This window comes from Talpa occidentalis, unplaced genomic scaffold (assembly GCF_014898055.3).
Source record: "Talpa occidentalis isolate TD23 unplaced genomic scaffold, MPIMG_talOcc4v2.1 talOcc4.17, whole genome shotgun sequence".
NCBI classification, from domain to species: Eukaryota; Metazoa; Chordata; class Mammalia; order Eulipotyphla; family Talpidae; genus Talpa; species Talpa occidentalis.
This window is the reverse complement of record NW_023601754.1, coordinates 7,512,008-7,539,115: the sequence shown is the minus strand read 5'-3', so window position 1 is coordinate 7,539,115 and position 27,108 is coordinate 7,512,008. Positions and strand designations below refer to the sequence as shown.

The window sequence follows — 27,108 nt, the reverse complement described above, 5'->3', positions numbered from 1 at the left end:
TCCCACCGTATTGCCTTCCTCCCTAGGTGGCCACCAGGGCCTCCACCCGCCCTTGTAGGTAGGGTAGGGAAGTTTTGTCTGCTTTGTCCCATGAGCCCCCAGGGCGCAGCAGAATGCTGGGTTGGCAGGTGCTCAGACAAACAGGCACCTCTGTCCTTGGGAGAGTCACCCACACCTTCACTGGGGTAGCCTCCCAGCTCAGCTCAAGAGCACATCCCTCCTTCCAGAGCAGGTCCCTCCTTCCAGAGCAGGTCCCTCCTTCCAGAGCAGGTCCCTCCTTCCGGCCTGCATGACCTGTACTATCCCCCCTCCGCCCCTCAGGGTTCCCAGCTGTCACCGTGTTTGTGACCTCAAAGAGAAAGAGCTGTGGGAAGCCAAAGCCAGGAGAAGGAGTCACACGAAGTTGTCTCTGATGAGAAGAAGAGAATGAAACCACAAATAATTTTTGCACGAAGTGAGTCTCAAACACTGCCCGGGACATGCTGACACTACACACCCAGGCACCAGGTACCTGAAATCTCAAGCAGCTAGTGCCTGGATTTTTCTTTGCTGACTGGCAACTCTGTCCAAGGCGGCTCCCTTCTTAAGGCAGGGCGAGGTATCTCATGGAAAGAGCTAAGACTTTGCCCCACAGTGCCCTCTCAGGGAAGAGTCGCCGGGCAGCTGGAGTTGGGAGTTGGGATATTTTCATCTTGGCCCCGAAATAATCAGTTTTGCTTCAAAATTCTGCCTTTGAAGATTTGTGTTGCCTCTCTCAACAAGCTCCTTCCAGGTTCCACGAGTGCCAAGAACCAGAAGATCAGACACCAAGTTATGAACAATTAATGGGCCTCTGGGACACTGCAGACACCCAGGAGGAAGGTGTTGGGTGTATCTGGGAGCCTCTCGAAGGAAGGTGTTACCCAGACAATGGGAAGCCAAACAGATGGCCCTGGCGGGCTCCGCTGTGTTTAGATTATGATCTGGTGCTACCTTCCGCCAAGGAGTGTGGGGCAGAAGTGGCTCCACTGACCTTTACACTCGCGCCTGCAACCTGCTTTGTGACAAGACAATGAGGTAAGGTTACACCAGGGGTGTGCAGGGCTGCGAGAAACTGGGGAGCGCCAGCCAGAGACACCAGCCCTGGGCAGATCCCTTTCCCGGCACCCCTCCCGCGGTGTGTCCTGAGAAAGCACAAGCGAGCAGACGCTCAGAGCCAGAGGGACACGCGGCCCCGCATGAAAACTCTGCAATCTCATCACATTCGGGCCACAATTACTTACTGAGTCTCGCATGTGCTGGGCGCTACTCTAGAGGCAATCCAGCCCAAGAACGAGTAAGACCAAAATGCCCAGCCCCTTGGACCTCATGTCAGTGGGAGGAGACAATGGCAGGATAGAAGATGCTAGAGAGTGAGACGTGCAGCACTGGGCAATAAAGCAAAGGGGGAAGGCGCACCAGGAGAAGGGACTCCTCCTTCAAACAGGGGGTTCAAGAAAGGCCGCACTGACGGGGTGACATTTCAGCAAAGGATCAGGGACACAGCCAGGCAGACAGCGGGCAGGAAATACAGGCAAAGAGAACAGCCAGCGAAGGTCCCGAGGCAGACCCAGGCTGTGGAAGGACAGAAATGACGTTTAGATGTGATGTGGGGACCCACTGGTGGGTTTCGAGCAGGGCTGATGTTCTGACAAATCTAAATTTACCTCACCCTGGTGGCTGAAGGCTGCCGGGGAAGGGTGGGGGAGCAGGCAGAGCAGAAGGGGGGCTGCTGCAGTAGCGCGGGTGGAGACTCTCAAACTTCTCTTTGGGGAAAAGTTCTTCTGGGAACGGGGGTTATCAGTGCATCTGAACGCCAAACCACAGCAACAGGTGTTCTTCTTGGCCTTCTCCCGCCCGGCGATCGTAAATCTGAAAGGCTTTCGGCTTGTTAAGCTCTCCTAATTACAAAGCCCGCTAATTATTACCCAGGCCTTGGCCAATTATCCCACGGGGTCCTGCACTGGCCACCGTTGATGACTTTGCTCCTGGGAACAGGTTCAACCCTTGGGGGGACCCATTAAGTCCCAGCAGTCACACCTGGGCGCAGGGCGGCCCAGGCAGCTGGGCTCAGACCTCTGGCGGCTCCCGGGCCCAGGGTCCCGCCCCAGGAGGGGGTTCAGGACAGCTCCCCTCCGACTCCCTGTCGGGACGCCCATCCCACTGCATTTTTTCAGGGAGCCTGGAAATTGAAAGCAAGGACAGAAAGGAAAACAAATGCTGCTCACTTAGCATTTGGAAGGGAAAGGGGCTGAAAAAGACAAAAGAGGCCTTTCAAAGGCAGAAGAGGCCGAATTCCAGCGCCGAGGAGTGAGAGGTGGTGGCTTCCGAAGGGCGCGGGCGCACGGGAGGCGCACGCTCGGCCAGCGCAGAGACGTGGAGGGCCAGGTTTGGGAAGAGGCGGCGTCCCCCACCGCCGGCCCGGCCACGCTGTCCACCCTCTCTGGGCCTCCTTCCTCTTCTGGACCCGCGGCGAATGCAGCTCCTGCCTCGGGCCCTTTGAGGATCACGCGACACTTCCCGAGGACCCACTCCCAGCACGGGGCGCAAACAGAATTGCACCTCCCAAGCCAGAGTCGGCGCAAGCGCGGCCCTTCTGTCATTTTATCCCCCAGTCTGTGGGCTCCCTGGAAAACCTCTGTCTGTACTGACACAAGATTGAGAGGAAAAGACCACTGCCCGGGGCTCCTTCCTGTTTTAACTGGGCAAAATCATGGATGGCGGCCAGTGCGGGACCCCGTGTTCTCCCGCCACAGAAGCCAAACCTCTTTGGAGACCCCACCTCTGGCAGTCGCAACCCTCTCCTGATCCAAAGCTCTTCCCCTCCCCCTACTTGCTCTTCTCTCCTCCATTCCCAGTAAAGGAACATTTTAGAAGCCGCTCAGTTTACTTATTGCTTAGAACCACTTGGGTGCTAGAAACCTTGAGGTCTACCCCTAAATCCAAACTGTTGTGTCTCCAGCGAGGCGGCAGCCACACCCCTCCCAGTCCCCTCCCAGTCGGCTTCTGAAGCCTCCCCGGGCCTGCAGGCGCCTCCAGATGCTTGTGGAGGGCAACACCGGGACACAGGCACACACCTGGCCCAGCAGCCCACCTGGGGCGCGTCACCTCCTGGGCAGACCAGCTCCCGGCCTCGGGTCTCAGAGAGGGCAGGAAGGCCCGCCGCGGGCTGGCATGTGTCCCAGTGTTAGACGTGTGTTAGCACACGTGAGGCTGGGGGAGCGCTGGGGAGCAAAGGATGGAGAGGATTACGAGTTTTGGAGACGGGTGTGGTAATGGTTACCCACATCTCAAGAGGGATGAAACTATACCCCCAAAACAGAAGTGTTGCAAGCCAATGCAACATCAAAAAGTTTCCTTCAACCACATTGAAAACACCTAACGAACCGCCAACTGATTTGTGAAAATGCCATCTTTGTAAGGATCCCGAAGAGACCGGTAAAATCAGTTACCTGTAGGGCAATAGCTACCTGTACCCTGGGGAAGAACTGGGTGCAGAGCGAAGACTCAGTCTGCCATATAGCTATTTTAAATCAAATTTTAACCACTTGAATGATTTACCTACTAGGAGAAAGAGAAAACCCAGGACCTGCGCACTCAGGTCCCAGGCCTGAGGACCCTCTCCCGGCCAGCCACCTCCCTTGTCCCAGAAGCCACAGCTCTGGCCTGACTCCGCCCTGCCCCACACCAAGCCTTTGGGCTCCCCATTCCCTCCTCCCGGGGAGCCCATTCTCTTCTCTGGCCGGGTGACGCCCCTCCAAGGCCTAAAAAGTGACCACATCCCTGCACGCTTTCCCACTCTGGAGCCATTCCTGGACTATACTAGAATCACACACTGGGGGGTGGGGGGGTGGTCTCAGACTTTTCCGGAATGTCCTGAGGGAAAGAGCTGGACCTTAAGCCAGCACCCCAGCCCCGGGCACTCAGTGGGGAGAAGTTTGTGCGCTGGCCACATCTCTGGGCATCTCCTCCTCCCCCGCAATGCACTCTGCACCCACAGAGCTCTCCTTCCTGGTCTGTAGCTCCTGATCCAGGTGCACTTGGATCCCTGGCCTCGGGCTGGACAACCAGACACCACACCCCTGACCGGCACACAGGGATTTACTCATCAAGCACTTGTGACTGGCAGCTGTAGTCCAGGGTGATGAAGTGGGTGGCAGCAGTCACCTGGGCAGCTTTTAAAAATGTCCTGTCCAGAACCTCATCTCCAGAGACTGCAGGCTCAGTCAACTGGCAAAGGGGCCAATCTGCATTTTTGGCTCAATGCTTAGCCTTGTGGGTTAACCGTGGTCTTAGGGGCTGGGGCAGAGCAGTTCGTGGAAACTACAAGGATCCTTAAGCTTATATATTATGACTGCTTTTAAAAATCCAGTAGCGGGCCTCCCCGGTGGCGCAGCGGTTGAGCGCTGGGTTGCGAGGCTGCCCGCGGCTTCTGCGGCGCCGGTTCGATCCCCGGCTGCTCCCCGGCCACCGGAGGAGGGTCCCACATGGCGCGCAGACCTCTCCTGCGGCCCGCTGCTCCCCTCAGCAGTGTACTTCGGTCCTTCTGCCTGCTCTGCTCCCCGCTCTGAATTCTCTCGCCCCCCTGCGCTTCTGACTGCATAAATAAATAAAATCTTAAAAAATAAAAAATAAAAATCCAGTAGCAGGGCCTGGTGGCGCAGGGGTGAAAGTCTCAGCACTATCAAGCTATTGCCAGACACAATGGCCTAAGTTTGATCCCGGCCAGCTGCCCACATGGCCATGGGGCAAGCAGACCTCTCCTGACTTGCCTGCTGCTCTGCTCCCCTCAGCAGTGTGTGTCAGTCAGTCTGCCTGTTCTGCTTCCCACTCTGTCTCCGGTAAATCCTTTCACCGCCTCCCCCCACAAACCTCTGGCCTACACCCCAGTTCTTATATGCACAAATAAATAAAAATAAACCTTTTAAAAAATGAAAATCCAGCAGCAGCTGACAAGTTCAAGGTCAGCGTGACTTGCCTACCCCCAGCTCCTCCCACCTCAATTCTGGACAACATCCAGGGGCAAACCCACCTGGGCCCACCTCAAACACGGCACAGTGGCAGGAAAAAGCCAGTTCCTTTTCCCAGTAAAGGGCGCCGTGGTCTAGTGGCTGTTTGCAGAGCGGTATTTGCTTTAACACAGAAGCAGAGAGTGAGGAAACTGGTTTAGCCGGTTTCCTGGGTGGGAGGGCGAGCAAGACCACAGCAGAAACAAACATGAAACACAGGAGAGTCTCACACAGAAGGCACCGAATGCTTTCAAATTTAATATTCACTGAGCACCTGGCACCTGCATGGCATGGGGGCGATTATGCCCATTTCACAATCAGGGAAACTAATGCTTTATTAAAGAGGAAAGTCCTTCCCGATGCTCTTCAGCTGGCAAGGGGATTTCCAAGGAGGCACTCTTGGTTCCAGGGCCTTCTATTTCTTTTTTTTTTTTGAGGCATGTTTTATTTATTTGTTTGTTTGTTTGTTTTGTTTATACAAGCACTGGGTACAGTCAGAAGCGCGGGAGGGTGAGAGAATTCACCAGAGCCAGAGCAGGGAGCAGAGCAGGCAGAAGGACCGAAGCACACTGCTGAGGGGAGCAGCGGGCGGCAGGAGAGGTCTGCGCGCCATGTGGGACCCTCCTCCAGTGGCCGGGGAGCAGCCGGGGATCAAACCGGCGCCATCGAGGCCACAGGCAGCTTCGCAACCCAGCGCTCAACCGCTGCACCACCGGGGAGGCCCTCCAGGGCCTTCTAAATGGTGGGAGGATGCCACCAGAGCTTTCCGGGTAGGGAAGAGGAAGGAGAGAGGAGAGGCAAGAGGAAACGTGCAGAGAGACAGGGGGACTAAAGCCCCCCAACAGTAACAAAAGCTGAGGTCTACAGAAGGAGACCATGTGAAAGTGAGGGGAGGGAAGGAGAAAGCAAAAGAGGCTGCCACACATTTTCACTGACCAGAGAGAAAACACTTACAAATGACTGACTGCCTCTCCACTTTTGAGGGCGCCCCCGTGCCCTTGCGGGCTTTCAGAAGGAAGCACAGGGTACAGTGTAGCCCCAGGACAGACACAACACTGCAGCTGTGTTCCAAGGAGCAGTGGGGGTGCAGCGCTCAAGAACTTATTCGAGTCCTTCAAGTCCCACAGAGTCAACTATTCCTGCCCACTTACCATCAACCTGCAGGGCTGGCCTGAGGCCAGGGCGGGGGGGGGGGGGGGGGGGGGGGGGGGGTGTTTGAAATACCCCAAGTAAGGTGTGAGGGGCAGTGCATTCTCATTCATTCAAAACAGTGGAAGCCTACTCTGCCCCTAAGAAACAGGCCCGCCACTTAGTAACCCTTTCCTGTTTCTTTCCATGCCATCTCACTGGCACTTCTGTTCTGCCCACAACTACTTTTTGAAGCACTAACCCCAGGGTCCAGCCCTGTGGGCACTGACAGGCTCTCAGATTTACAAACCAAGTGAATATGTATATTTAATTCCCAACAAATCTGTAACTGTTACTCCCCACCCCCATTTTACAGATGGGGCAACTGAGGCTCACAGAAAACCATTTACCCAAGGCCACACAGCTAATCAGGATCTTTCTCACTGTCACAGCACGATCCCAGCCACACAGAGTTCAATCCCCTCCTTGAAAGCCCATGGCCCTGGGGTCTCCCTGGTGGCACAGGGATTAAAGACAGCGCTATCAAGATACCGCCAGCCACTAAGTTCAGGACAGCCAGGGAGCTACCCACATGGCGCAGCAGACCTCTCCTGCCTCGCCCACTGCTCCCCTCAGCAGTGGATTTCAGTAGATCTGCCTGTTCTGCTCCCCACTCGCTGGTGAATCCTCTCACTCCCCCCTCATAGCTCTGGCTTACACCCCAGTTCTTATATGCATAAATAATCTTAAAAAAAAAAAAAAGGCAAGCAAGCCCAGGGCCCTGAAGAGAAATGGGGGTTGAGGCAGAGTGGGAACCCAGAAGTCTGGCTGATGACAGGTGCCTCTTGGGGATTTTAGGGTTTTGGCAGCTTCTGAGAGATGTGAGAGCTGATTACTGCAGCATCTGGCTTATCTGGGGCTATACCTGGAAGGGAATGTGTAACAGACACCAAGGTGAGCATTTCGGAAGAAAAGGCTCACCTAATAAAAAACCCGGGAGAGCAAAGTCGGGTTTCCATAATGGCCTGGTGAGAGGAAAGGTGGGGGCGGGCCCCAGGTAGGAGCAGCAGCAGCAGCCTTCCTTAAATGGCCTTGCAGGCCCAGAACTTTCAGGCCTCTGCTCCTCCCAGCTCCTTGTGGGGCCAGGGGCCAAGGCCAGAGAAGAGCCATCATCAGTCAGCCTGGGTTCCCAGAGCTCTGCACCTGCCCTCGACCCCGAGAGTGAGGCGTGGGGGGTGGGGATCTGATGATGTAAGGTGATCTCCACGCAGGTTTCTCTATTTGTTTTCTTAAAGCCCAGCTTCACCAGACCTGCTTGCTCTTTCTACTACCTTTCAGTACATTGTTTAGAAAGAAATGGAAATGGTTGTATTTAATCTACAATCAATCAAACCCAAGAGGTAAGCCCGGTTTGCCCGAGGGCAGGAGGTAGAAGCAAAGCAAGCAAGGAAACCTGGTTTCAAAGCCTGCCTGCCCAACAACTCCCGCCCCCCCATCAACTTAAAGTCAAGTGCACTAGGGTTATACTTCTGAGACCACAAACTGTCTAATAAGGTGAGTTTCACAAACCAGTTTGCACCAAGAGAAGGGAAAACAAAGTTTAAAGAAGCATTTTCCTGTGGAGGTTTTTGTTTTAACCTTCCCCATTCTAGAACCTGTAGAGAAACTGCTGGAATACCAGGCTGAGGTTGTGGGGTCACTCATCTCAGTGGTCACAAGAGGCACTCCAAGGTGCCCTGACTTGGAGTGTAGAAATCCTATTTTTTGTCAAACAGATCCGCCCTATGGTGTGGATGGAAAGCAGACTTTTGGGGGGGTGAGCATGATGTAGTCCACACACATTGACTTCTAAAGCTGCACTCCTTAAACCTTCACATTAGAACCAATGTTACTTCAAAGAAAACCCTTACTCGTGACACCTTGCAGGCACCTGCGGACCAGACCAAAGAGGCAGGTTCCTCCTATTCAAACTCGCGTCCTTCAGCCAACCTTCAGACCCGGTGCCAACGCCCCATCCCTCCAGAGTTTTCAGACTGTCCAGAGAGTAAGCCCAGCCTCCTAAACGCTGGCTGCCTTTTTATTTTTTTAAAGATTCATTTATTCATGCATACAAGAGCTGAGGTACAGGCCAGGGATATGGGGGGGTGAGAGGATTCACCAGAGACAGAATGGGGAATGGAATAGGCAGAATGACTGAAATACACCAATGAGGGGAGCAGCAGGAGAGACAGGAGAGATCTGCTGTGCCATGTGGGTTTCTCTCTGGCCGGCTGGGGATCGGACTCATGCTGCAGATTGCTTCATAGTGCGATGCTTAACCCCTTCTGCCACCAGGGAGTTCCCTGGCTGCCTTTTTATTTATTTATTTATTTATTTAAAAACAATTTCGTTTTATTAGCTAAATAAACAAACCAATCAACAGCACCGATTCCCTGCTCCCACTTCCCAAAGTGGTTTTTTTTTTTTTTTAAGATTTATTTATTTATTTATACAAGCACTGGGTACAGTCAGAAGCGCGGGAGGGTGAGAGAATTCACCAGAGCCAGAGCGGGGAGCAGAGCAGGCAGAAGGACCGAAGTACACTGCTGAGGGGAGCAGCGGGCGGCAGGAGAGGTCTGCGCGCCATGTGGGACCCTCCTCTGGTGGCCGGGGAGCAGCCGGGGATCGAACCGGCGCCGCAGAGGCCGCGGGCAGCTTCGCAACCCAGTGCTCAACCGCTGCGCCACCGGGGAGGCCCCCTGGCTGCCTTTTTAAAGGTCACGTGTGATTTTAGCAAAAGGGCGCTTCCATCCTGGGGCAATTTTGCATTGGATTGGGAGAAACCCCACATCCAAAAAGGCCCCCAAAAGCGAAACATAAGAAAATCTGTTCAATGAGAGTGAGACTGTGGACATCGGGGATCCGGAACCAGTCCCAGCAGCAGCTGTGGAGGCCACCTCGCCCCGCCAGAACACCAGCTGCGGGCCCTGTCCATCACTACCACCTCCTCTTGGGCCTGCCCAGCAGCACCTCTGCTCTCCAGGGCACCCAGGGAGACCGTGTCTACTTTACAAGGGTCACCACTTCCCGAACACCTTTCTCTGTCTTGAGATTGTTGAGGTGAGGAGGAGAAAGACCAGCTGTGCTCCCTAAACATGTTACTCAACTGCCTTATGCTGGGATTGCCTCAGCTGCCAGCTAGAACTAAAGAAGCCCCTGCATGAGGTTATCATGGTGATTAAATGTGGGAAATATGTGAAGGACGCACTGGCCCCAGAGTCTGGTTCAGAAGCAAATAATAGCTGCCATTATTAACAAATATAATTCAGATGTAACATTAGTGGTCATAAGGTAAATAAAGTTGATCAGGCTTTTAGTCATTGGCCTCGGTGGCTATCACCTGCGGCCTTAATCTGGTTAATGTAGAAGGTTCATGGGTGTGGGTCACGCATGCCTGACTATGGACACTGAACATGAGTGTGTGCAAGTGTGCACGCCTGCGCCTAGGAGGGAGGGGATAAAAGGGCGGCGGCATCATGGAGGACTCAAGTTGCTGTCTCCCTGCTGACCACCGAAACCTGTGTAAAGGATGCCAAAGGCTCCAAAATTCTTCAAATCTCTAGAACCAACGGTGAACCTATTCAGCCTGGGATGGTGGCAAAACACTAGTCACATACAAGAATTTAGAGGGGGTGATAAAAAGCAGATTAATCCATTCTTTTTTATTTTTTAAGTGCCAGCAGCTCACACTGATTTATTTATTTTATACAAGAACTGGGGTACCGGTCAGAAGCACAGAAGGGTGAGAGAATTCACCAGAGCCAGAGTGGGGAGCAGAACAGGCAGACAGAGCAAAGACAGTGCTGAGGGGAGCAGCAGGCAAGGCAGGAGAGGTCTGCGCGCCATGTGGGGTTCTCCCTGGCCAGTGGGGATCGAACCGGCGCTGTAGAGGCCGCGGACAGCTTCTAAGCGCGGCATTCAACCGCTGTGCCACCGGGGAAGCCCAGATTAATCCATTCTTGATGCTACCAAGAAAAAGCCACCAGCACAGAGCCCCCACTTCATCCCCCACACCCCAGCTTTGACCTCTGACCCCACTGCTCCAGGCTAGGCCTGCTTCGCCTGCTCCCAGGAGCCACTACTCTCTATCCAAATCACACAGGCCTTTGGCACCTTATTTTCCAGGTCCCACAGCACCCTCTGAGGGGACCTCCTGAAATATGAAATACTGAGAAGACAGACCGACCGTTCCGCAGCGCCTGTCCTGGATTTTCTTAATTCATTCCCAGTGCATAAGCACGGGGGGGCAGAACCCACAGAATGGTGGCCACATTGCGACAGACAATGCTTCCTTTCTGATCCCACAGAAAAAGTCCTACACAACACACACAAGCCTCAGAAAAGCCAATCTGTTTCATCAAGTTGCACTTTCGACATTAAAAAGAAAAAGCCACCCACTGCTGCAACAACTTTCAAAGTTCAAAAAAGCTGCAGAGGGCTTCCCCAGTGGTGCAGCGGTTGAGCACTGGGCTACTGGGCTGAGAAGCTGCCTGCAGCCTCTGCTGCACCAGTTCGATCCCCGGCTCGATCCCCAGCCGCCGGACAGGGTCCCACATGGCGCGCAGATCTCTCCTGCCGCTCCCGCTGCTCCCCCCTCAGCAGTGTATTTCATCAGTCTCTCTGTTCTGCTTCCCGCTCTGGTGAATTCTCTCACCCTCCCGCGCTTCTGAGGGTACCCAGTGCCTGTATAAATAAATAAATCTTAGGGGGAAAAAAAGCTGCATATTTTTCAGGTGGCCCTGGATTGTCAGGGGGGAAAAAGACAGTATATTCCCTCTAGGGAATTGTGGGTGATTTCTCAGTTTAAAAACTGTTTCCAGGCCTCCCTGGTGGTACAACAGTTAAGACGCAACCTATGAAGCCATCCACAGCCTCTGCAGCCCGAGTTCGATTCCCGGCTGCCCAGGGAGCTACCCACATGGCGCAGCAGACCTCTCCTGACTCACCCGCTGCTCCCCTCAGAGAACTTCGGTCAATCTGCCTGTTCTGCTCCCTACTGTCTCTGGTGAATCCTCTCACCACCCACACTTCTGGCCTGTACCCCAGCTCTTGTATGCATAAATAAATAAATCTTTAAAAACAAAACAAAAAAACAGAAAAAAACTGTTTTCTTATTGTTAGGCTTAGGCTACCTGCCCAACCAACTTAGATCAACAGGGAGGAGAAAGGCCTCTGGCCAGAAGTGAGCACCTGGTATCAGCGAAACCAGAAGAGAAAGCAGCCTTGCTGATTAGCTCACTCCTGGCCAACGCAGAGTGGTACAAAGCAAACTCCTGAATCACGATCATCACAGCGATAAGGCCCAAAAGGACATTGCGGGCGTTTCCATTCCCTGAGTCAGAACGGTCATGCTTTCCGAAAAGACACCATTATTCCTTGGAGGAAACAGTACCTTTACCAGAAGGTTGTCATCTCTGTGAGTAAAGGCCACGGCCTGGGAACTAAGAGCTCAGCAGCCATCCCGGAGAGGGTGCAGGTGGAGATCTGGCCCAGGGCAGGTGACCCCACCCGCCCACCCTCCCTTCGCTCATTTGCACAACTGGAGTGACTGCGCCCCCCAGCCCAGCCCAGCCCAGCGCAGCCCAGCACACACACATCAGGTTTCTGCAGCTGTCCCCGGAGTGTCCGGCGCGATGTGGACATGCTGACGGCGTCTACCAAGCGCCCCCACCCTAGTAACATCATTCACAAGGGGCGCCCCGCAACCGCAGGCCCCGGCCACCGCACAGCTCGAGCTCCCCAAGCCCGGTCGGTTCCCAGGCGCGGGCATTTGAGCCAGGGGAGGCGGGGCTCGGCCAGCCCGGCCCGGGGCGTGCAAGCGCGATATCCCCGACCCTCCCGCCCCGCACCGGGCCCCGGACCCCGGCGCGCGCCCTCACCTCTGCCCAGCACGCGGCCTCTCTCCAGGTGGCGCCGGGGCACGGTGAAGGTGTAACTTTCGGCGCCGAAGCCGGGGCGGCAGGGCTGCGGCTCCTGGCACAGCCACGACGAGACCTGGGGTAGAGCAAAGGTGGGGACCCCGGGTGACTGGGGGGGTCCGCTGCGGCCCACGCCGAACCCCAAAACGCCGCCTCTCCCTCGCGGCCGGCGTCGGGGCCGCAGGAGGCGGCCGCCCCACCCCCACCCCACCCCACCCCACCCCACCCCACCCCCGCCCCGGGCGCGCCGCCGCGCCAAACCCGAAACCCGGCCGCCAGCGCCCCGGCCACCCCGAGCGGGTCTGCGCCGGCGACCCCCCGCCCCGTCTCGGGGACTCCGCGGCGGCTTCGCTCCTCTCCCCGGCTCGGAGGGCGGCTGCCTCACGCCGGAGGGTGCCCCGACCTCTTCGGACCTTTCTTGACCCGGGCGCCCCTCGCCTGTGAGCCGGCCCCTCCGCACACGGCGCTTTCCTCTCTGCATCGACTCCCCACGACTCCTGACTCCCCTAACTGGCACCCGGGCTCCCCTTTTTCCTATCCCGACCCTATCCAGCTCCACGCCCCACTGCCTGCCCCGAGTCCCCAGGGCACAGCGCGCGCCCCCCGCGTCAGGCACTCGGGGCGGCGAGGCCACAACCCGCGCTCGCCGCCGCCGGCCCATCCCCTGCCCCCGCGGCCCGGGCGCCGCGCAGCTCCAGGCGGTTGAGGCCCTTTGGACTCGAACTTTCTCGGGTGGGGGGGGCAGAGGGGGACGCGGGGCTGGGGCGCGGGCGCCGGGGGTCCCCGCCAAGCCCGGCGGCCGGACATACCTGCAGCAGCAGCAGGAGCGCGCGGAGGGCGCTGCACCCGGGGCCCATGGCGCGCGGGCGGGCGGGCGGACGCGGCCGGAGTCGGACAGAAGTTGCGCGAGCGCACGCAGGTGCTCCGGGACGCCCTACGCCACTGGCTGGGGCTGCGCCCGGCCGCCAGGTGAGTCTCGGCCGCGCCCCGCCCCTCCGCACCTGCCCAATCAGCAGGCGGCATCCGCGCCCCCCGCGCGCTGGAGGCGGGGCCTGAGGAGCGCGGCCCGCCCCGGCCCCCGGCGCGTCGGGTGACCCGGAACCCGCCTCTGCTCGAGAAAACCGCGCCCTCCCGAAGGCGAGCAGGTTGGAGTCCCAGCCCCGCCGTGACTCACGAGCCTGGGTCCTGGAAGGATGTTACCTTTGCTCCATTCCTGCAGTCCGCCGGTCGGCTCCGCAGGCCGGCCCCGCCTTGGAAGCCTCAGTTTCTCCGTCTTCCAAATGGAAGTAGCTGGAAATAGCAATCACAGATGCTGCTTTAGTGTTGCTGTGGGGTTGCTGTACAAATAACAAGCCCGGGGACTCCCTGGTGGCCCAAGGGGTTAAGCACAGCACTATGAAGCTAGCCACAGCCTCTGTGGCACGAGTTCGATCCCCGGCTGGCCAGGGAGCAACCCACATGGCGCAGCAGAACTTCCCTGGCTCACCCGCTGCTCCCCTCAGCAGTGGATTTCAGTCAGTCTGCGTGTTCTGCTCCCCACTCTGTCTCTGGTGAATCCTCTCACCTCCTCCCTCTACCCCCACCCCGCACCTCTGGCCTGTACCCCAGCTCTTGTATGCATAAATAAATAAATCTTTAAAAAAATAAATAAATAAGCCCAATGTCCCTGCACCTTGCTCTAAACAGAGGTGAGGGGAAATAATAGTCCCAATAGCTGCTGCACTTTGAAGTTCTGCGGCAGGCTCTGAGCTAAGCATTTGACATCTTCAATTAGTGGCATCTCAAAACAGCCAGAGGGCTGTGTCATTATTCCCAGCTGATGGACAGACAACTGAGGTGAGAAGAATTGGAGGCCAACTGGAGGCGGTGGAAGACGGAAGCCACCTTCTGATTGCAGGCCTTTTTTTCTGTGTTAGCTTCACCTCACGTGGTCCCAGCATCTCCCAGCTGGAGCTACAGTTCTCATTCTCTCCATGTCGCCCTGGAAGAAACCTAGTGAAGATCACACACCTGTTCTTTGCACCTGACTCAACCAGCCTCGCATAGCAAGTCAATGTGAAAGCCAAAGCTAGGGCCTGAGGTCTCCAGACCCCAGACTAGGGCTCTTAACACAACATCATGGCCAATTCTGTCCTCAATAAAATAAATTTAGGCTAAAAAAAAGGAACAGACATGCAAATATTAGAGCAGACCGCTTCCCTGTGTGATGGCCAGGAGCCAGCCCCATGTGGTTTGGCTACCCTAACAAGGTCGTCTTCCCCTTCACCCTCCAAGCACTGTCCGAACTACAGAACCGAACCGTGTGGGGGGGTCTGCCTCTCACCCACTGTGTGACCTTGGGCAAGTCAGTGTTCTCATCTGCATAAAGGGGTTGACAGCAAATGCAAGAAATTCACTAACCAGAGTACGTGGCCACTAGTCACTCAGTAAATGTTGGGGCTACCTCCTCCCCCACTTCCTCAAGGGGGAGATCCTACTTAAAATATTTCACCCAGAGACCTCCCTGGTGGCGCAAGGGGTTAAGACGCAACCTATGAAGCTGTCCACAGCCTCTGCAGCATGAGTTCAAGAGTTCGATTCCCTACCGGCCAGGGACCAACCTGCATGGCGCAGCAGACTTCTCCTGTCTCACCCGCTGCTCCCCTCAGCAGTGTGCTTTTGTCAATCTGCCTGTTCTGTTCCCCACTCTGTCTCTGGCAGATCCTCTCACCCCCAACACTTCTGGCCTGTACCCCAGCTCTTGTATGCATAAATGAATAAATTTTTAAAAAATATATTTCACCCAGAGCTAAAGGTACATCTGAGTCCAGCAAGGGTGCTTTCTGAACTCCAGAAGACACACTGTCTCAAACCAACACGCTGGTCTGTCTGGCTGGCCCTTCTGCCCTTACCTGTCCCTACAGTTTTAATGGATTTCAGATACACGTGCCCAGGCCATTTGGATTTCTGCCTCTTAAACACCAGCAGGCTCAGAGGGGGAAGCCTCCAGTATTTCCTTTCTCACCAACAAGATAATGGAAATACAGAGAGAGGCATTTCCCCCATAGGGTGGCCTTGTCCGTTTATTTTTTCTCCCAGTTATGTAAAAATACATATTTTATACCACCATTCGGGCAAGGAGCCTTTAGGGTTTTGCTCTCCTCTACCCAGCCAGCGCCGGCCTTGTAGCTCGGCTGCCCGTCTCATCGACTCTTCCATTACACTCTGATAATTCAATAAAAAGGATTTTAGAAAACAATTAGGGGCGGTGAGGACAGGTCAGGTGGAATGTGTTCTCCAGACTTCTAGGCGAGTCCTTCTCCAAGCTCCAGGGAATCGGTCATGAAGGGCTGCCCACGCTCAGCTGTCCAGGCCGAGGGGGGCACACCAAGGGTCCCCGTGGAGGTGGGGCACTGCCATCAAACAAGGGTACTTCATCGTGAGGATTAAACGAGCTGGTGACGGTGAGCCCCGAGCTGCTCTCACAAACGTGGGCTCTGCCACTGGGGAGGGCAGAGATGGAATCTTAAGAGAAGAAGAGCTCACGATGGAAGGTCTCACAAGGACAGACACCAGGGTGGGGGTAGGGACGATGAATGAATCTTGGATTAAACCCGGCTATGGAAATTTCCAGGAATCCAAGGTGGGGTCAGAAAAGATTACCAGCCTGAGGGGAGGGCAAGGAGGATTACTGGCTTTAGGAGACCAGCCCAATCTGACCCCAGAGGGATGCTGCCCACCCTAGTGCCATCAGGAAGAACACCTTGCCCTGGAAAAAGAACACCTTGCCCTGGAAAAACACAGTTCTTGCTCTCCAAGACATCCTGCTGTGTGCATGCGGGCGTCGCTTTCTTTTTTTCCTTTCCTCCATGAACTGGCTGTGTGCTGATGAATGGGAATGTTGGCTGGATTCCTTCTCAGAGGGCCCCAGGAACCCCACGCACCTGACCCCCAGCATCTGAACTCCATGAGCAGAGTGCCACTTGGTCTGCTCAGGTCTCAGCTTCCTCACTGTAAAACTGGGGTGTTGCTAGCAGCCAGTCTTCCCCTCTAGACTCTGTTCCGTCCCCCGCCCCCCGCCCCAGCCCCCAAGCTATCTCTTGACTTTGCTGGGCAGACCTTTGCGGCTGGTTGTACGCTCCGAGGGTCATTTCATTTCCAAGAGAGCTCCGGGGAATGCTTCATGGAAGAGTATGAACACCTTGGAGCCAGCTGACTGTCCAGGTTTCTGAGCCTGGAGTCTGTGCCGGGGCTTCCGGCTGGGGGAAGGGTGGGGGAAAGGCGTGAACAACCCGCCAGTGCAGGTGGCAAGGGCCAGAGCTTCATTAACTTCTCAACCCACGACCAGACAAGGACAAATCAACGCGTAGGAGCTGAGCCCTCCTGAGGTCCCATCCCGCGTTGATGGTAGAATTTCCGGCATCAAAGTGGAGGGCGGGGCGCACAAGAGGTGTGGGTGGTGGTGGTTGGGGATGGGGGAACTGTTGACCGGAGCCGCCTTGCTAGCACCGTCGAGATCATTCCAGCGGGTGACAGGCCCTACCACTGCTGCTCACCCTTCGTCCAGCATTAGGGTAACAAACCAAGTTTCCTCCCTATAGGGCGTGTCTCACACAGACTTTCATTTCTGGGCTACCTTGACGACTGCTTAGCCAGAGGCTAGTATCTCCCAGGCGACTGGTTCCTTGCGCCTCCTATAAAGGGTCATAATAATGGTACTCAGACTGGGAAGGGCTCTCCTCCCCCAGCTCCGCCTAGTAGGACAGGAATTCCAGGCTGAGGGAATTAGTAGGGAGGGCAGCCAGAACAGGCACCCTGGGTCTGCGAGAGGAGCCTCCCTTCCCGCTGCAGTTGGGGGCTCCCAGTGCCTCCCCTCTGCTGGACCAGCTGCCTGCCAGCTCTCGGAGGGGGGAGGGAGGCGGGGGAGGGGGGACTCACAGCCTCTTTCAGCCTCCTGTTAAAAAGATGGTAACCGATAGGGGTGTGGCTGCTCACATTTGCAAAATAAAATCCTCATTTCAAACACAAAGGGGAGAAAATCCTGTCATGTTGACCGTGCATGCTACCAGGACGCTATCTATGGCCTAGCTCAAGAGTTATTTTTCGTATGTTGTGATTTGTGATTTGTCAACTTTGTCAACTTTTTTTTAGTTTTGTGATTTGTCAACTTTGTCACTGTAATTGTTTTTTTTTTTTTTTTTTAAGATTTATTTATACAAGCACTGGGTACAGTCAGAAGCGTGGGAGGGTGAGAGAATTCACCAGAGCCAGACCGGGGAGCAGAGCAGGCAGAAGGACCGAAGTACACTGCTGAGGGGAGCAGCGGGCGGCAGGAGAGGTCTGCGCGCCATGTGGGACCCTCCTCTGGTGGCCGGGGAGCAGCCGGGGATCGAACTGGCACCGCAGAGGCTGCGGGCAGGTTCGCAACCCAGCGCTCAACCGCTGCGCCACCGGGGAGGCCCTGTCACTGTAATTGTTATAGGGCAACCCCGATATGGAATTAGCTCAGGCTAATTCCCCCTAACATAACCACACCTTGTTTCATATTTGCACCTCTGCATTCTTTAAAAATTAAGATTTTTCAGGGCCTCCCTGGGGGCCCAGGGTTTAAAGACAGCGCTATCAAGCTATTGCCAGCCACTGCTGCAGCACGAGTTCTATTCCAGCCTGACCCACATGGCTCAGCAGACCTCTCCTGCCTCCCCAGATGCTCCCCTCAGCAGTGTATCTCAGTAGATCTGCCTGTTCTGCTCCCCACTGATGAACCCTCTCACCCCCTGTACCTCTGACTTACACCCCAGTTCTTGTATGTATAAATGAATAAATATTTTTTTAATTAAGATTTTTCTAGACAGTTTTAGGCTCACGGGCAATTTTGAAGGGAAGGTAGGAGATCTCCCATCTGCACCCACGGGAACAGCCTACTGCAAGGTCCATGTCCCCCACCAGAGCAGCACATTCCTTGCAACGGAGGGACCTATACTGCCACAGCGTAATCAGGCCACGTCCCCTATTTACAAATGAACTACAGTGTTGTCCATTCTATGGGGTTGGACAGTGAATAAGAACAGGAATCTTCCATTAGAGCATCACGGAGCAGATCCACTGTCCTAAGACTCCACTGTACTCAGCCTATTCACCCTCCTTCCCCTGTAACTCCCGACAACCTCTGCTCTTTCATTGTCTGCGCAGTTTTGCCTTTTCCAGCATGTCACATACTTGGAATTATGCAGTGGGCAGACTTTTCTGATGGACTTCTTTCACTTGGAAATATGCATTAGTTTCCTTCATGTCTTTTCATGTCTTGATAGCTCATTTGTTTTGTTTTTTGGCTTTTTTTTTTTTAGTGCTGAATAATATTCCATTGTCTGGATGTACCACAGTACCTGTTGCCAGGTTTTGGCAATTATGAATAAGTTGCTATAAATATCCGTGGTCAGGTTTGTATCTGTGTAAGTTTTCAACAGCCTTTGGGTAAATAAAAATGCCAACCAGCACAGTTGCTGGATTGAGTGGTAAGAATATATTCAGTTTGGTAAGAAATTGCCACCCTGCCTTCCAAAGTATATCATTTTGCATCCTCCCCAGCAATGAATGAGCATTTCTGTTGCTCCACATCCTTATCATCATTTTGTCAATGTTCTAGAGTTTAGCCATTAAAATAAGTATATATCCCTGTATTTTTATTTTGATTTGGACAGAATATTTTATTTTATTTTATTTTAAGATTTATTTATTTATGCACACAAGAACTAGGGTACAGGCCAGAGGTGGAGGGGGGGGTGAGAGGATAACCAGAGACAGAGTGGGGTACAGAACAGGTAGACTGACTGAAAATACACTGCTGAGGGAAGCAGCGGGCGAGTCAGGAGAGGTCTGCTGCACCATGTGGGTAGCTCCCTGGCTGGGCTGTGGGATCGAACTCATGCTGCAGAGGCTACGGACAGCTTCATAGGTTGCATCTTACCCCCTTTGTTTACATATCTTGGCTACCATGAGTAGTGCTACAGTCTCCATCCCTTTTGTCCAGCTTTTTTTGAGATATAATTGACTGCACCTATGTTCAGTATACATTTGATGTGCTTTGGCATGTGCAGATTCAGTAAAACTATCAGCACACTCAAGATAACCAACAGATCCTTGGTTTCTACTTCCACATAATTCCAGACTTTTCAAAAAGATGGCATTGTTTTCAAGGCAGCAGGTTGGTTGTTTTCCATCTGGTGGTTGGCTGAAAGCATCCTCATGGTTGTCCCTTTACTCTGTATGTCACATAAACTGGTACGCAGGTCTGGAGACTTGCTTTTATTCAAATTCAACTATTTTAGGCAAAAATATGTCACAAATGGCACTGAGGACTTCCCTTAGTGTCATATCAGGAAGCAGAAATTGTCTGGTTGGCTCCCTTTTAGGCTTCTAAGATTCCACTGGTGTTAGCTGATTCCTCCATTATCAAGTTCCCATCAGCCTCTCACCGCATGATTTTAGCACCAAGGAGGATGGCTGAACAGATCCATTATGCCATCAGGGCAAACAGCAAGCATTTACTAAGTGCCACTATGTGCCAGGCACTCTACCCAACACTGCAGACATGGGAATAAACCAAATATAGTCCCTGCCCCTAAGAAATTCATACAGTAATGAGGGGCACAGTCAGAAACATTCACCTAGAGTTTTTTAAATTCCTATGGAATGCCACTTACACACCAGGCATTGTGCTAGATGCCAGCAGTGGCAGTAAAGTGTGTAATAAAAATGATGGCCGTCAATTAGGGCTGCCCACATTGTGTGTCTTCTCTCACCACTTTTTTTTTTTAAGGGAGAGCGCAAACGCAGTCCCCCACAAACACAAATTATGAAGTCAAGTTTCCCACATTTGGGGAAATCCCAGGGGTCAGCGCATCCAGAGTGCAATGGGTGAGCCTCGCCCTGGGAAAACCACCTTCATGATCATGGTATCTCCCCTGCCAGGTGAGTATCTCTTGCCACTCTTCATGTGGCCCTTTGGGTCCTATCGCTTCATCCATTTTACAGATCTGGAAGCAAATGCTCAGAGAGGTAAAGATATCTGTCCAACATTTCCAGCTGTTACACAGTCAAAATAATTGAGCTGGAACCCAGGACCACCAGCCTCCAAAACCTTGCAACCTCCATACTACACTGCTGAGGTCAGGGCTGCCTTTTATTTCCAGGTGCCATTTGGACTGAGAGGCAAACCTTGCAGAATTTAGCAGAAAACAGTTTGTGAAGCTGACCTGAAGTCCCAGACCAAGACAATGTGGTAAGAGCATATGGGCATCTGGCTGTTCAGCCAGGCCAGAGCTTTGAATATAGAGGGTGGGGTGGGGAAATGAGAACTGGAACCATGGCCAGGACTGCGGTTCCAGCCTCCAGCTAGCCTGCAGAGCAAACGGTACCCTCCCAGTTTTCCAGAGCATGTGACTGGGGCCTGGAGAGGTGAACAGCCAGATCAAGGCAGAGGTAGGCGGAAGACTGGGGACCATATTTGCCACCTCGAACAAAACAGAAGGAAGTCGGGGGCCTCCCTGGTGGCACAGGTGTTAAAGTCTCAGTGCTATCAAGCTATCGCCAGCCACTGCAGCACAAGTTCGATCCCTGGCCAGAGAGGTGACACACATGGTGCAGCAGACCTCTTTTTCCTTGCCTGCTGCTCCCCTCAGCAGTGTATTTCAGTGATTCTGCCCATTCTGCTCCGGGCTCTGTCTCTGGTGAATCCGTTCATCCTCCCACACCTCTGGCCTGTGCCCTAGTTCTTGTGTTGAGAGTATGCATAAATAAATAAAATAAGTGTTTAAAAAAAAAAAAAGAAGAAGTTGGTGCCTCCTGCCTGCATCTGAATCCTACTGGCCAACCGGAAGTGCTATATAAACATTAACCATTATTTCCACAATTTCATAATGCTCAGAGGCTGGAGTTTTCCCTGGGCAGAGTCCATGTGTGGCAGCTTCCCTTCCGCCTGCATAACTCTCATGCTCTCTTCAGAAAGAGTCAGGGCTGCGGGGGGAGGCTCCGTTCCCTCTATTGGCACAGAGACCTTTGTTCCTGGTTTCTCAGAACACAGACAAGGCTCTGCAGACTCACTGAGGAGGCCACCTAGACCTGCCTCTCACCTTCCAGCAGAGAAGGCCCCACCTTAACCCCTTGAGCCACCAGGGAGGCCCTTATCTTTATTTTAGGACTTTGATTCCTTCATGGGAATCCCTTCTAGTTGATTTCCCTTTAAAAAGGGAACTTTATCTCTAACACAGTTTATTTATTTATTTATTGTCTTAGAATTCAAATTCCAAGAGGTAGCTCAACACTGTTAGAATTGAAGCACGATCTTCTGTCAGGTTTTAATCTGTTAAATGACTCAGCTGACCTGAGAGATTCCATTAATTTTCTTTGACCTCTAAAAACCATGGCTTTGAGATTGAGATCAGGGATTGCATCACTGCTCGGGTTCCTATGTCCTTTTAGGGCCCAGGGTTCTCAAGTGAGTGATTATTTATGGAATCATGATGCTGTGTATTGCTTTGCAATTTTTAGATTCAACCTCCAGACAGAGCACAAATGACTTAATTATCGTTATAGAACAAAATGTAAATATGATGAATAATATATACCTATTAAAAATTGGGAATTGCTGAAGAAGGAAGCTTGGTAAAACAAACATTAAATTCCTATCTTCCAACAGATAGATCTCTCCAGAAGGAAATTTGGGTGAACAGTGAGTTTGCAGGTATATTATTCTTCTTTATAACATATATGTGATTGATTTAGTCTCTTTACATTTTAAATGTTAGCTCCTTAAAGGATGAAGAAAAAGAGGCCTCCCTGGTGGCGCAAGAGTTAAGATGCAATCTATGATGCAATCTGCAGCCTCTGCAACACAAGTTTGATCCCCGGCCAGGGAGCTACCCTTATGGCGCAGCAGACCTCTCCTGACTCGCCCGCTGCTTCCCTCAGCAGTGTACTTCAGTCAATCTGCCTGTTCTGTTCCCCACTCTGTCTCTGGTGAATTCTCTCACCCTCCACACCTCTGGCCTGTACCCCAGCTCTTGTATAAAAATAAAAATAAATCTTAAAAAAAAAAAAAGATGAAGAAAAAAAGCAATATGGGCAAAAGAAAATTTAAGGTGTAATGAAAAAAAAGAAATAGATATAGCAAAAATACAAAATGACTTAGTCTTCTGTTCTACAAATCCAAACTTATTCTAACTATGGTGGGCATTTAACCCTTTCCTGGTATATATGAAATGGATGGGGGGGGTGCAGTAATAAAAAGAAATGAAGTTGTGATACAAATACTACAACATGTGTGAACCTGGGGGGAACTGTACAAAGGGATAGAAGTCAGACAGAAAAGACCATATAGGTTATTAATCTACATTTAGGAAACTTCCAAAATGTTCCAGAACAGGAAATTTATAGAGACTGAAAATAGATTCTTGGTTGCCTAGGGCTGGGCAGGGTTGAGAGGTAGGAGAGAAACTGGAGAGACTGGTAATAGGGATGGGACCTGTTCTAGAGGGGAATGAACATGTCCTAAAATTTAAGACTGTGGTGACAACTGTACATCTCACCGAGATACCAAAAAACCTTCAGTTGAACGCTTTAATAGGATAAATTGTGTGGTGTATGAATATATCAGAAGAAAGCTATTTTTTCAACTAGGATGGGATGTCTTGCTAGGAGCAGGCTAGGATGGGAACTTTGATACCCTTCTGCCTCGCAGGGTTTTTTGATTATTTCACAGACAGAAGGGCCTAGAAACCTTTCTTCCATGCTCATACATAACTATACAAATAACAGAAGTGGGGCCTCGCTGGTGGCACAAGGGGTTAAATCTCAGCACTATGAAGTTATCTACAGCCACTGCAGCACACGTTCAATCCCTGGCCAGGGAGCTGACCCACATGGTGCAGCAGACCTCTCCTGTCTTGCCTGCTGCTCCCCTCAGTAGTGTATTTCAGTCAATCCACCTATTCTGCTCCCCACTCTGTCTCTGGTGAGTCCTCTCACCTACCTCTCTGCACCACTGGCCTATACCCCAGTTCTTCTACATAAAAATAAAATCTTAACAACAACAACAAAAATGACAGTGGCTCTCACTTATAGAACACCCACTGTGTTGCAGACCCTAATTCCAGGCACTTTACTTTTATTAGCTCACAAACCTCCATGAGGAAGATGCTAGTCCCTTCTAGGAAACAGGGATAATTCTCCAGGCTGAGCTGTGTTCAGCGCCCACAACACAGAAGTCCCTCCTGCAAGTCACCACTCCATCCACTGTCTCTGAAGAATGATCCAACTAACACAGTGTGAGGATCACCTCAGCACTACCAAATGCCCCCCATTTGCTTGGACTTTAAGTGCTAAAACAGGAACTAGCTGGTCACTTAACCACAGCCCATGAACTTAGAGTGACTGTCCACTGTTGCAGGCTGGAGACACAGGTACATGCTCTGTATGTGTGTGTGTGTGTGTGTGCATGTGCACAAGCATATGTAGGTGATACTCACCTACAGGTAATTGAAGGGGTGCATCTTGGTCTCCCCAAGCTCAGCAGTTCTCAGCTGTGAGAGTCCCCATTTTGGAGGAGGCACGGGAGGAGTAGGCCAGGCTGGCAGGTAGAAGGAGCTTCTTGCAGGAGTGCAGATCCAGGAAAAAAGTCAGGGCAAAGAGCAAGGTTTCTGTTGCAGACCTACAGGAAAACCCCAGAGTCTAGACTGAGGATGGGACCTGTGATCTTCCAAAGTAATTCCAGCTTCTCAGGCAGCAGACACGCACTCCCTCATATGCACCCATTCACACAGCAACACTCGCTGGGCACCCAGCATGTGCCCAGTGCTTGGCTGGGGAGGTTGGTGGCTCCCTGCCTGGAGCCACAGTCAGTGAGCATGGACTGACTCCCTCCGCACATGCACGCTGGAATGAACAGACAAGGAGACCAGGTAGTCATGACTCAGGGCAGTCAGGGTGATATTAATACTTAACCGGCAGAGCCATGACACCAGCCATGAACACAGGAGCAGGCCCCTGCTGTGCCAGGGTATACTTGTTCGCTGGGTGGTGCTGGGTGCTGAGGTCTGATGGGGCACAAGGGAAGGGCTGGGAGTGTATGCAACACCTGAGGGACTCAGGGCAGCAGCTGTTTACTAAATAATAGGAACAATTTAATACAATAGTATTTATTAATTTAAAATTTAATACAGGGGCCTTTCAGGTGGCGCAAGGGGTTAAGATGCAAGCTGTGAAGCAATCCACAGCCTCTGCAGCACAAGTTTGATTCCCGGCTAGCCAGGGAGATACCCACATGGTGCCGCAGACCTCTCCTGCCTCGCCCGCTGCTCCCCTCAGCAGTGTATTTCCATCGATCTGCCTGTTCTGTTCCCTACTCTGTCTCTGGTGAATCCCCTCACCGCTGCACTTTTGGCCTACACCCCAGTTCTTGTATGCACAAATATATCTTTACAAAAAAAAAGAACATGGAAGAAAGAATGGTTCCTCCTCTAACCTCTAATGGGTGGTGTAGGAGGAAGTGAGCTAACACCTGCTGAGCACTCATCACATCTCAGTGCTCAAGAGAGAACTTTTAAAGTGGATGATTGCTCTCATGATTATTACCACCTCAGGGAGGGACATCCGTAGCCCCCTTGGGAAGCCCAGTACAGGTAGGGCCCCAGGATGCCTGCACCTCTTTACAGAATATCAACGTTTCCTCCCTTGCTGGGGGAGGGACCCAAGTTTCTTGAAAACCAAAGACAGGCCTCGCTGGTGGCGCAAGGGGTTGAGCACCGCACTATGAAGCAATCCGCAGCCACACAAGTTCGATCCCCGGCCAGCCAGGGAGAGACCACATGGTGCAGCAGACCTCTCCTGGCTTGCCTGCTGCTCCCCTCAGCAGTGTGTTTCAGTCGGTCTGCCTGTTCTGTTCCCCACTCTGTCTCTGGTGAATCCTCTCACCGTATCATCTCTGGCCTGTACTCCAGCTCTTGTATGCATAAATAAATATATCTTAAAAAAAAAATAAGAAAAATACCGGATGGTCTCACTCATAGCAGGAATCTAGAAAACTTAAATAAGGGACCAGGAAAATGAATAACTATAAGAAAGTGAAAATCAAAATCAACAAAAATCTATGAACCAGAGACACTTTTGGGGGGGGTGGGTGGCGGGAGGGGAGGGATTGGGGTCAAAATGGGGGGTTGCAATTGTATGGGGAATATAAAAATAAAATTTATTATTAAAAATAAATAAATAAAAAGAAAACCAAAGACAGCTCTCAGGTTGGCCGTGACAGATTTAAAAAAAAAATATATTTATTTATGCATACAAGAGCTGGGGTATATATAGGCCAGAGGTGTGGGTGGAGGGTGAGAGGATTCACCAGACAATGGGAGCAGAACAGGCAGATTGACTGAAACACACTGCTGAGGGGAGCAGCGGGTGAGGCAGAAGAGGTCTGCTGAGCCATGTGAGTCGCTCCCTGGCCGGGGATTGAACTCATGCTGCAGAGGCTGCGGATTGCTTCATAGTGAGGTGCTTAACCCCTTGTGCCACCAGGGAGGCCCCTGAATTCATAGATCTTAAGCCTTCTTTATTTCTCTGTTTTACCCTTTCTCCCATTAAAAAGATGAAGAGCTGCTTTTCAGAGTAAAATGTGCTCTCATGGGATGCAGCTCTGAGTTTGGACAATGCAGGCATATACTTGCTGGACCCCTCCTGCATAACAGTCCCTGAGCCGCCACCGGGGAGCTGTCCACTTGCCCTAGAACTGGGGACACTCAGCAATTTTCTGTCCCTCCAATTTTGCCTTTTCCAGAATGTCATATAAATAGAATCACACAATACAAGTCGGGGTATCTAGATGTGTCACTTAGCAAAACGCCCCTGACATTTGTTCCTTCTGTGGTGTGTAGGGCAGGCTGACCTTTGCCCTGTCTAGCAGGGCCCTGCTGTGCACACAGGTTGCAGACGGCTGCCCCTTCACCAGTCACTGCGCAACTGGGCCATTTCTGACTTGGGGCTGTTAAGAATGAAGTGACTCTGAATTCTCATGTGTTCTGGATTTGTTTTCTTTCTTCTTGGGTAAATACCTATCCATGCAACTGCTGAACTACATGATTGGCATATTTTTAACTCTCTAAGAAACTGCAAACCTGTTCTCAAAACAGGTTGTAGGGCCTCCCTGGTGGCACTAAAGTCTGAGTGCTCCCTAGCTATCCAGAGCCCCTGCCTCCTGAGATCCATTCCCCGGCCAGGGAGCTACCCACATGGTGCAGCAGACCTCTCCTGTCTCACCGCTGCTCCCCTCAGGAGTGTATTTCAGTCCTTCTGCCTGTTCTGCTCCCCACTCTGTCTCTGGTGAATTCTCTCACCCCCCACACCTCTGGCCTACACCCAGTTCTTGTATGCATAAATAATCTTTTTTTAAAAAGCAGGTTTTTTAAAATCTTTTAAAAAGAAACAGCGACCTTCCCTCTTGTAAGCCCTCAGTCATGTATGAGATTTCTAGCTGCTCTGTATCTTCGCCAGCATTTGGGAGGGTTGGTCTCAAACATCAGCCGTTCCCACGGGTGGAGAGGCAGCTTACCGTAACCAGTAGTGTGTATTTCCCTCATGACTCATGTGGAACCCCATGTATCTTCCCTCTTTGTTTTTCCATCTTCCTTCTTTCTTTAAAGGGCCTCCCTGGTGGCTCACGGGGTTGAGTCTCAGCACTATGAAACTATCCACAGCCACTGCAGCAGGAGTTCAATCCCCAGCCAGGGAGCTGACCCACCTATGGTGCAGCAGACCTCTCCTGTCTCTCCTGCTGCTCCCCTCAGCAGTGTATTTCATCAGATCTGCCTGTTCTGCTCCCCACTCTGTGTCTGGGGAATCCTCTCATCCTCTGTACCTCTGGCCTACACCTCAGCTCTTGTATGCGTAAATAAATTAAAATATATATATATGTATGTATGTATGGAAGAAATAACCACAGCAGCAAGAAATGGTTATGTAGAAGATAA

The 27,108-nt window shown here is 52.4% G+C and overlaps 1 protein-coding gene and 1 non-coding gene across 2 annotated transcripts in view; both read right to left on the bottom strand.

Annotated features, from left to right (window-relative positions):
• Window positions 1-12,969, bottom strand: part of CDH1 (cadherin 1) — a 62,913-nt gene extending 49,944 nt beyond the window's left edge. The window contains exons 1-2 of the mRNA XM_037515978.2: window positions 12,922-12,969; window positions 12,074-12,188 (exon numbers count right to left, since the gene is read on the bottom strand). Of these exons, the coding sequence (XP_037371875.1) occupies window positions 12,074-12,188; window positions 12,922-12,969 (163 nt within the window). The remainder of the gene's footprint in view (window positions 1-12,073; window positions 12,189-12,921) is intronic.
• A 6,937-nt stretch (window positions 12,970-19,906) lies between these two features.
• Window positions 19,907-20,070, bottom strand: LOC119250591 (U1 spliceosomal RNA). Its single transcript, XR_005126331.1, has one exon. It is a non-coding gene; the product is annotated as a U1 spliceosomal RNA (small nuclear RNA).
• Window positions 20,071-27,108: the final 7,038 nt, after the last annotated feature.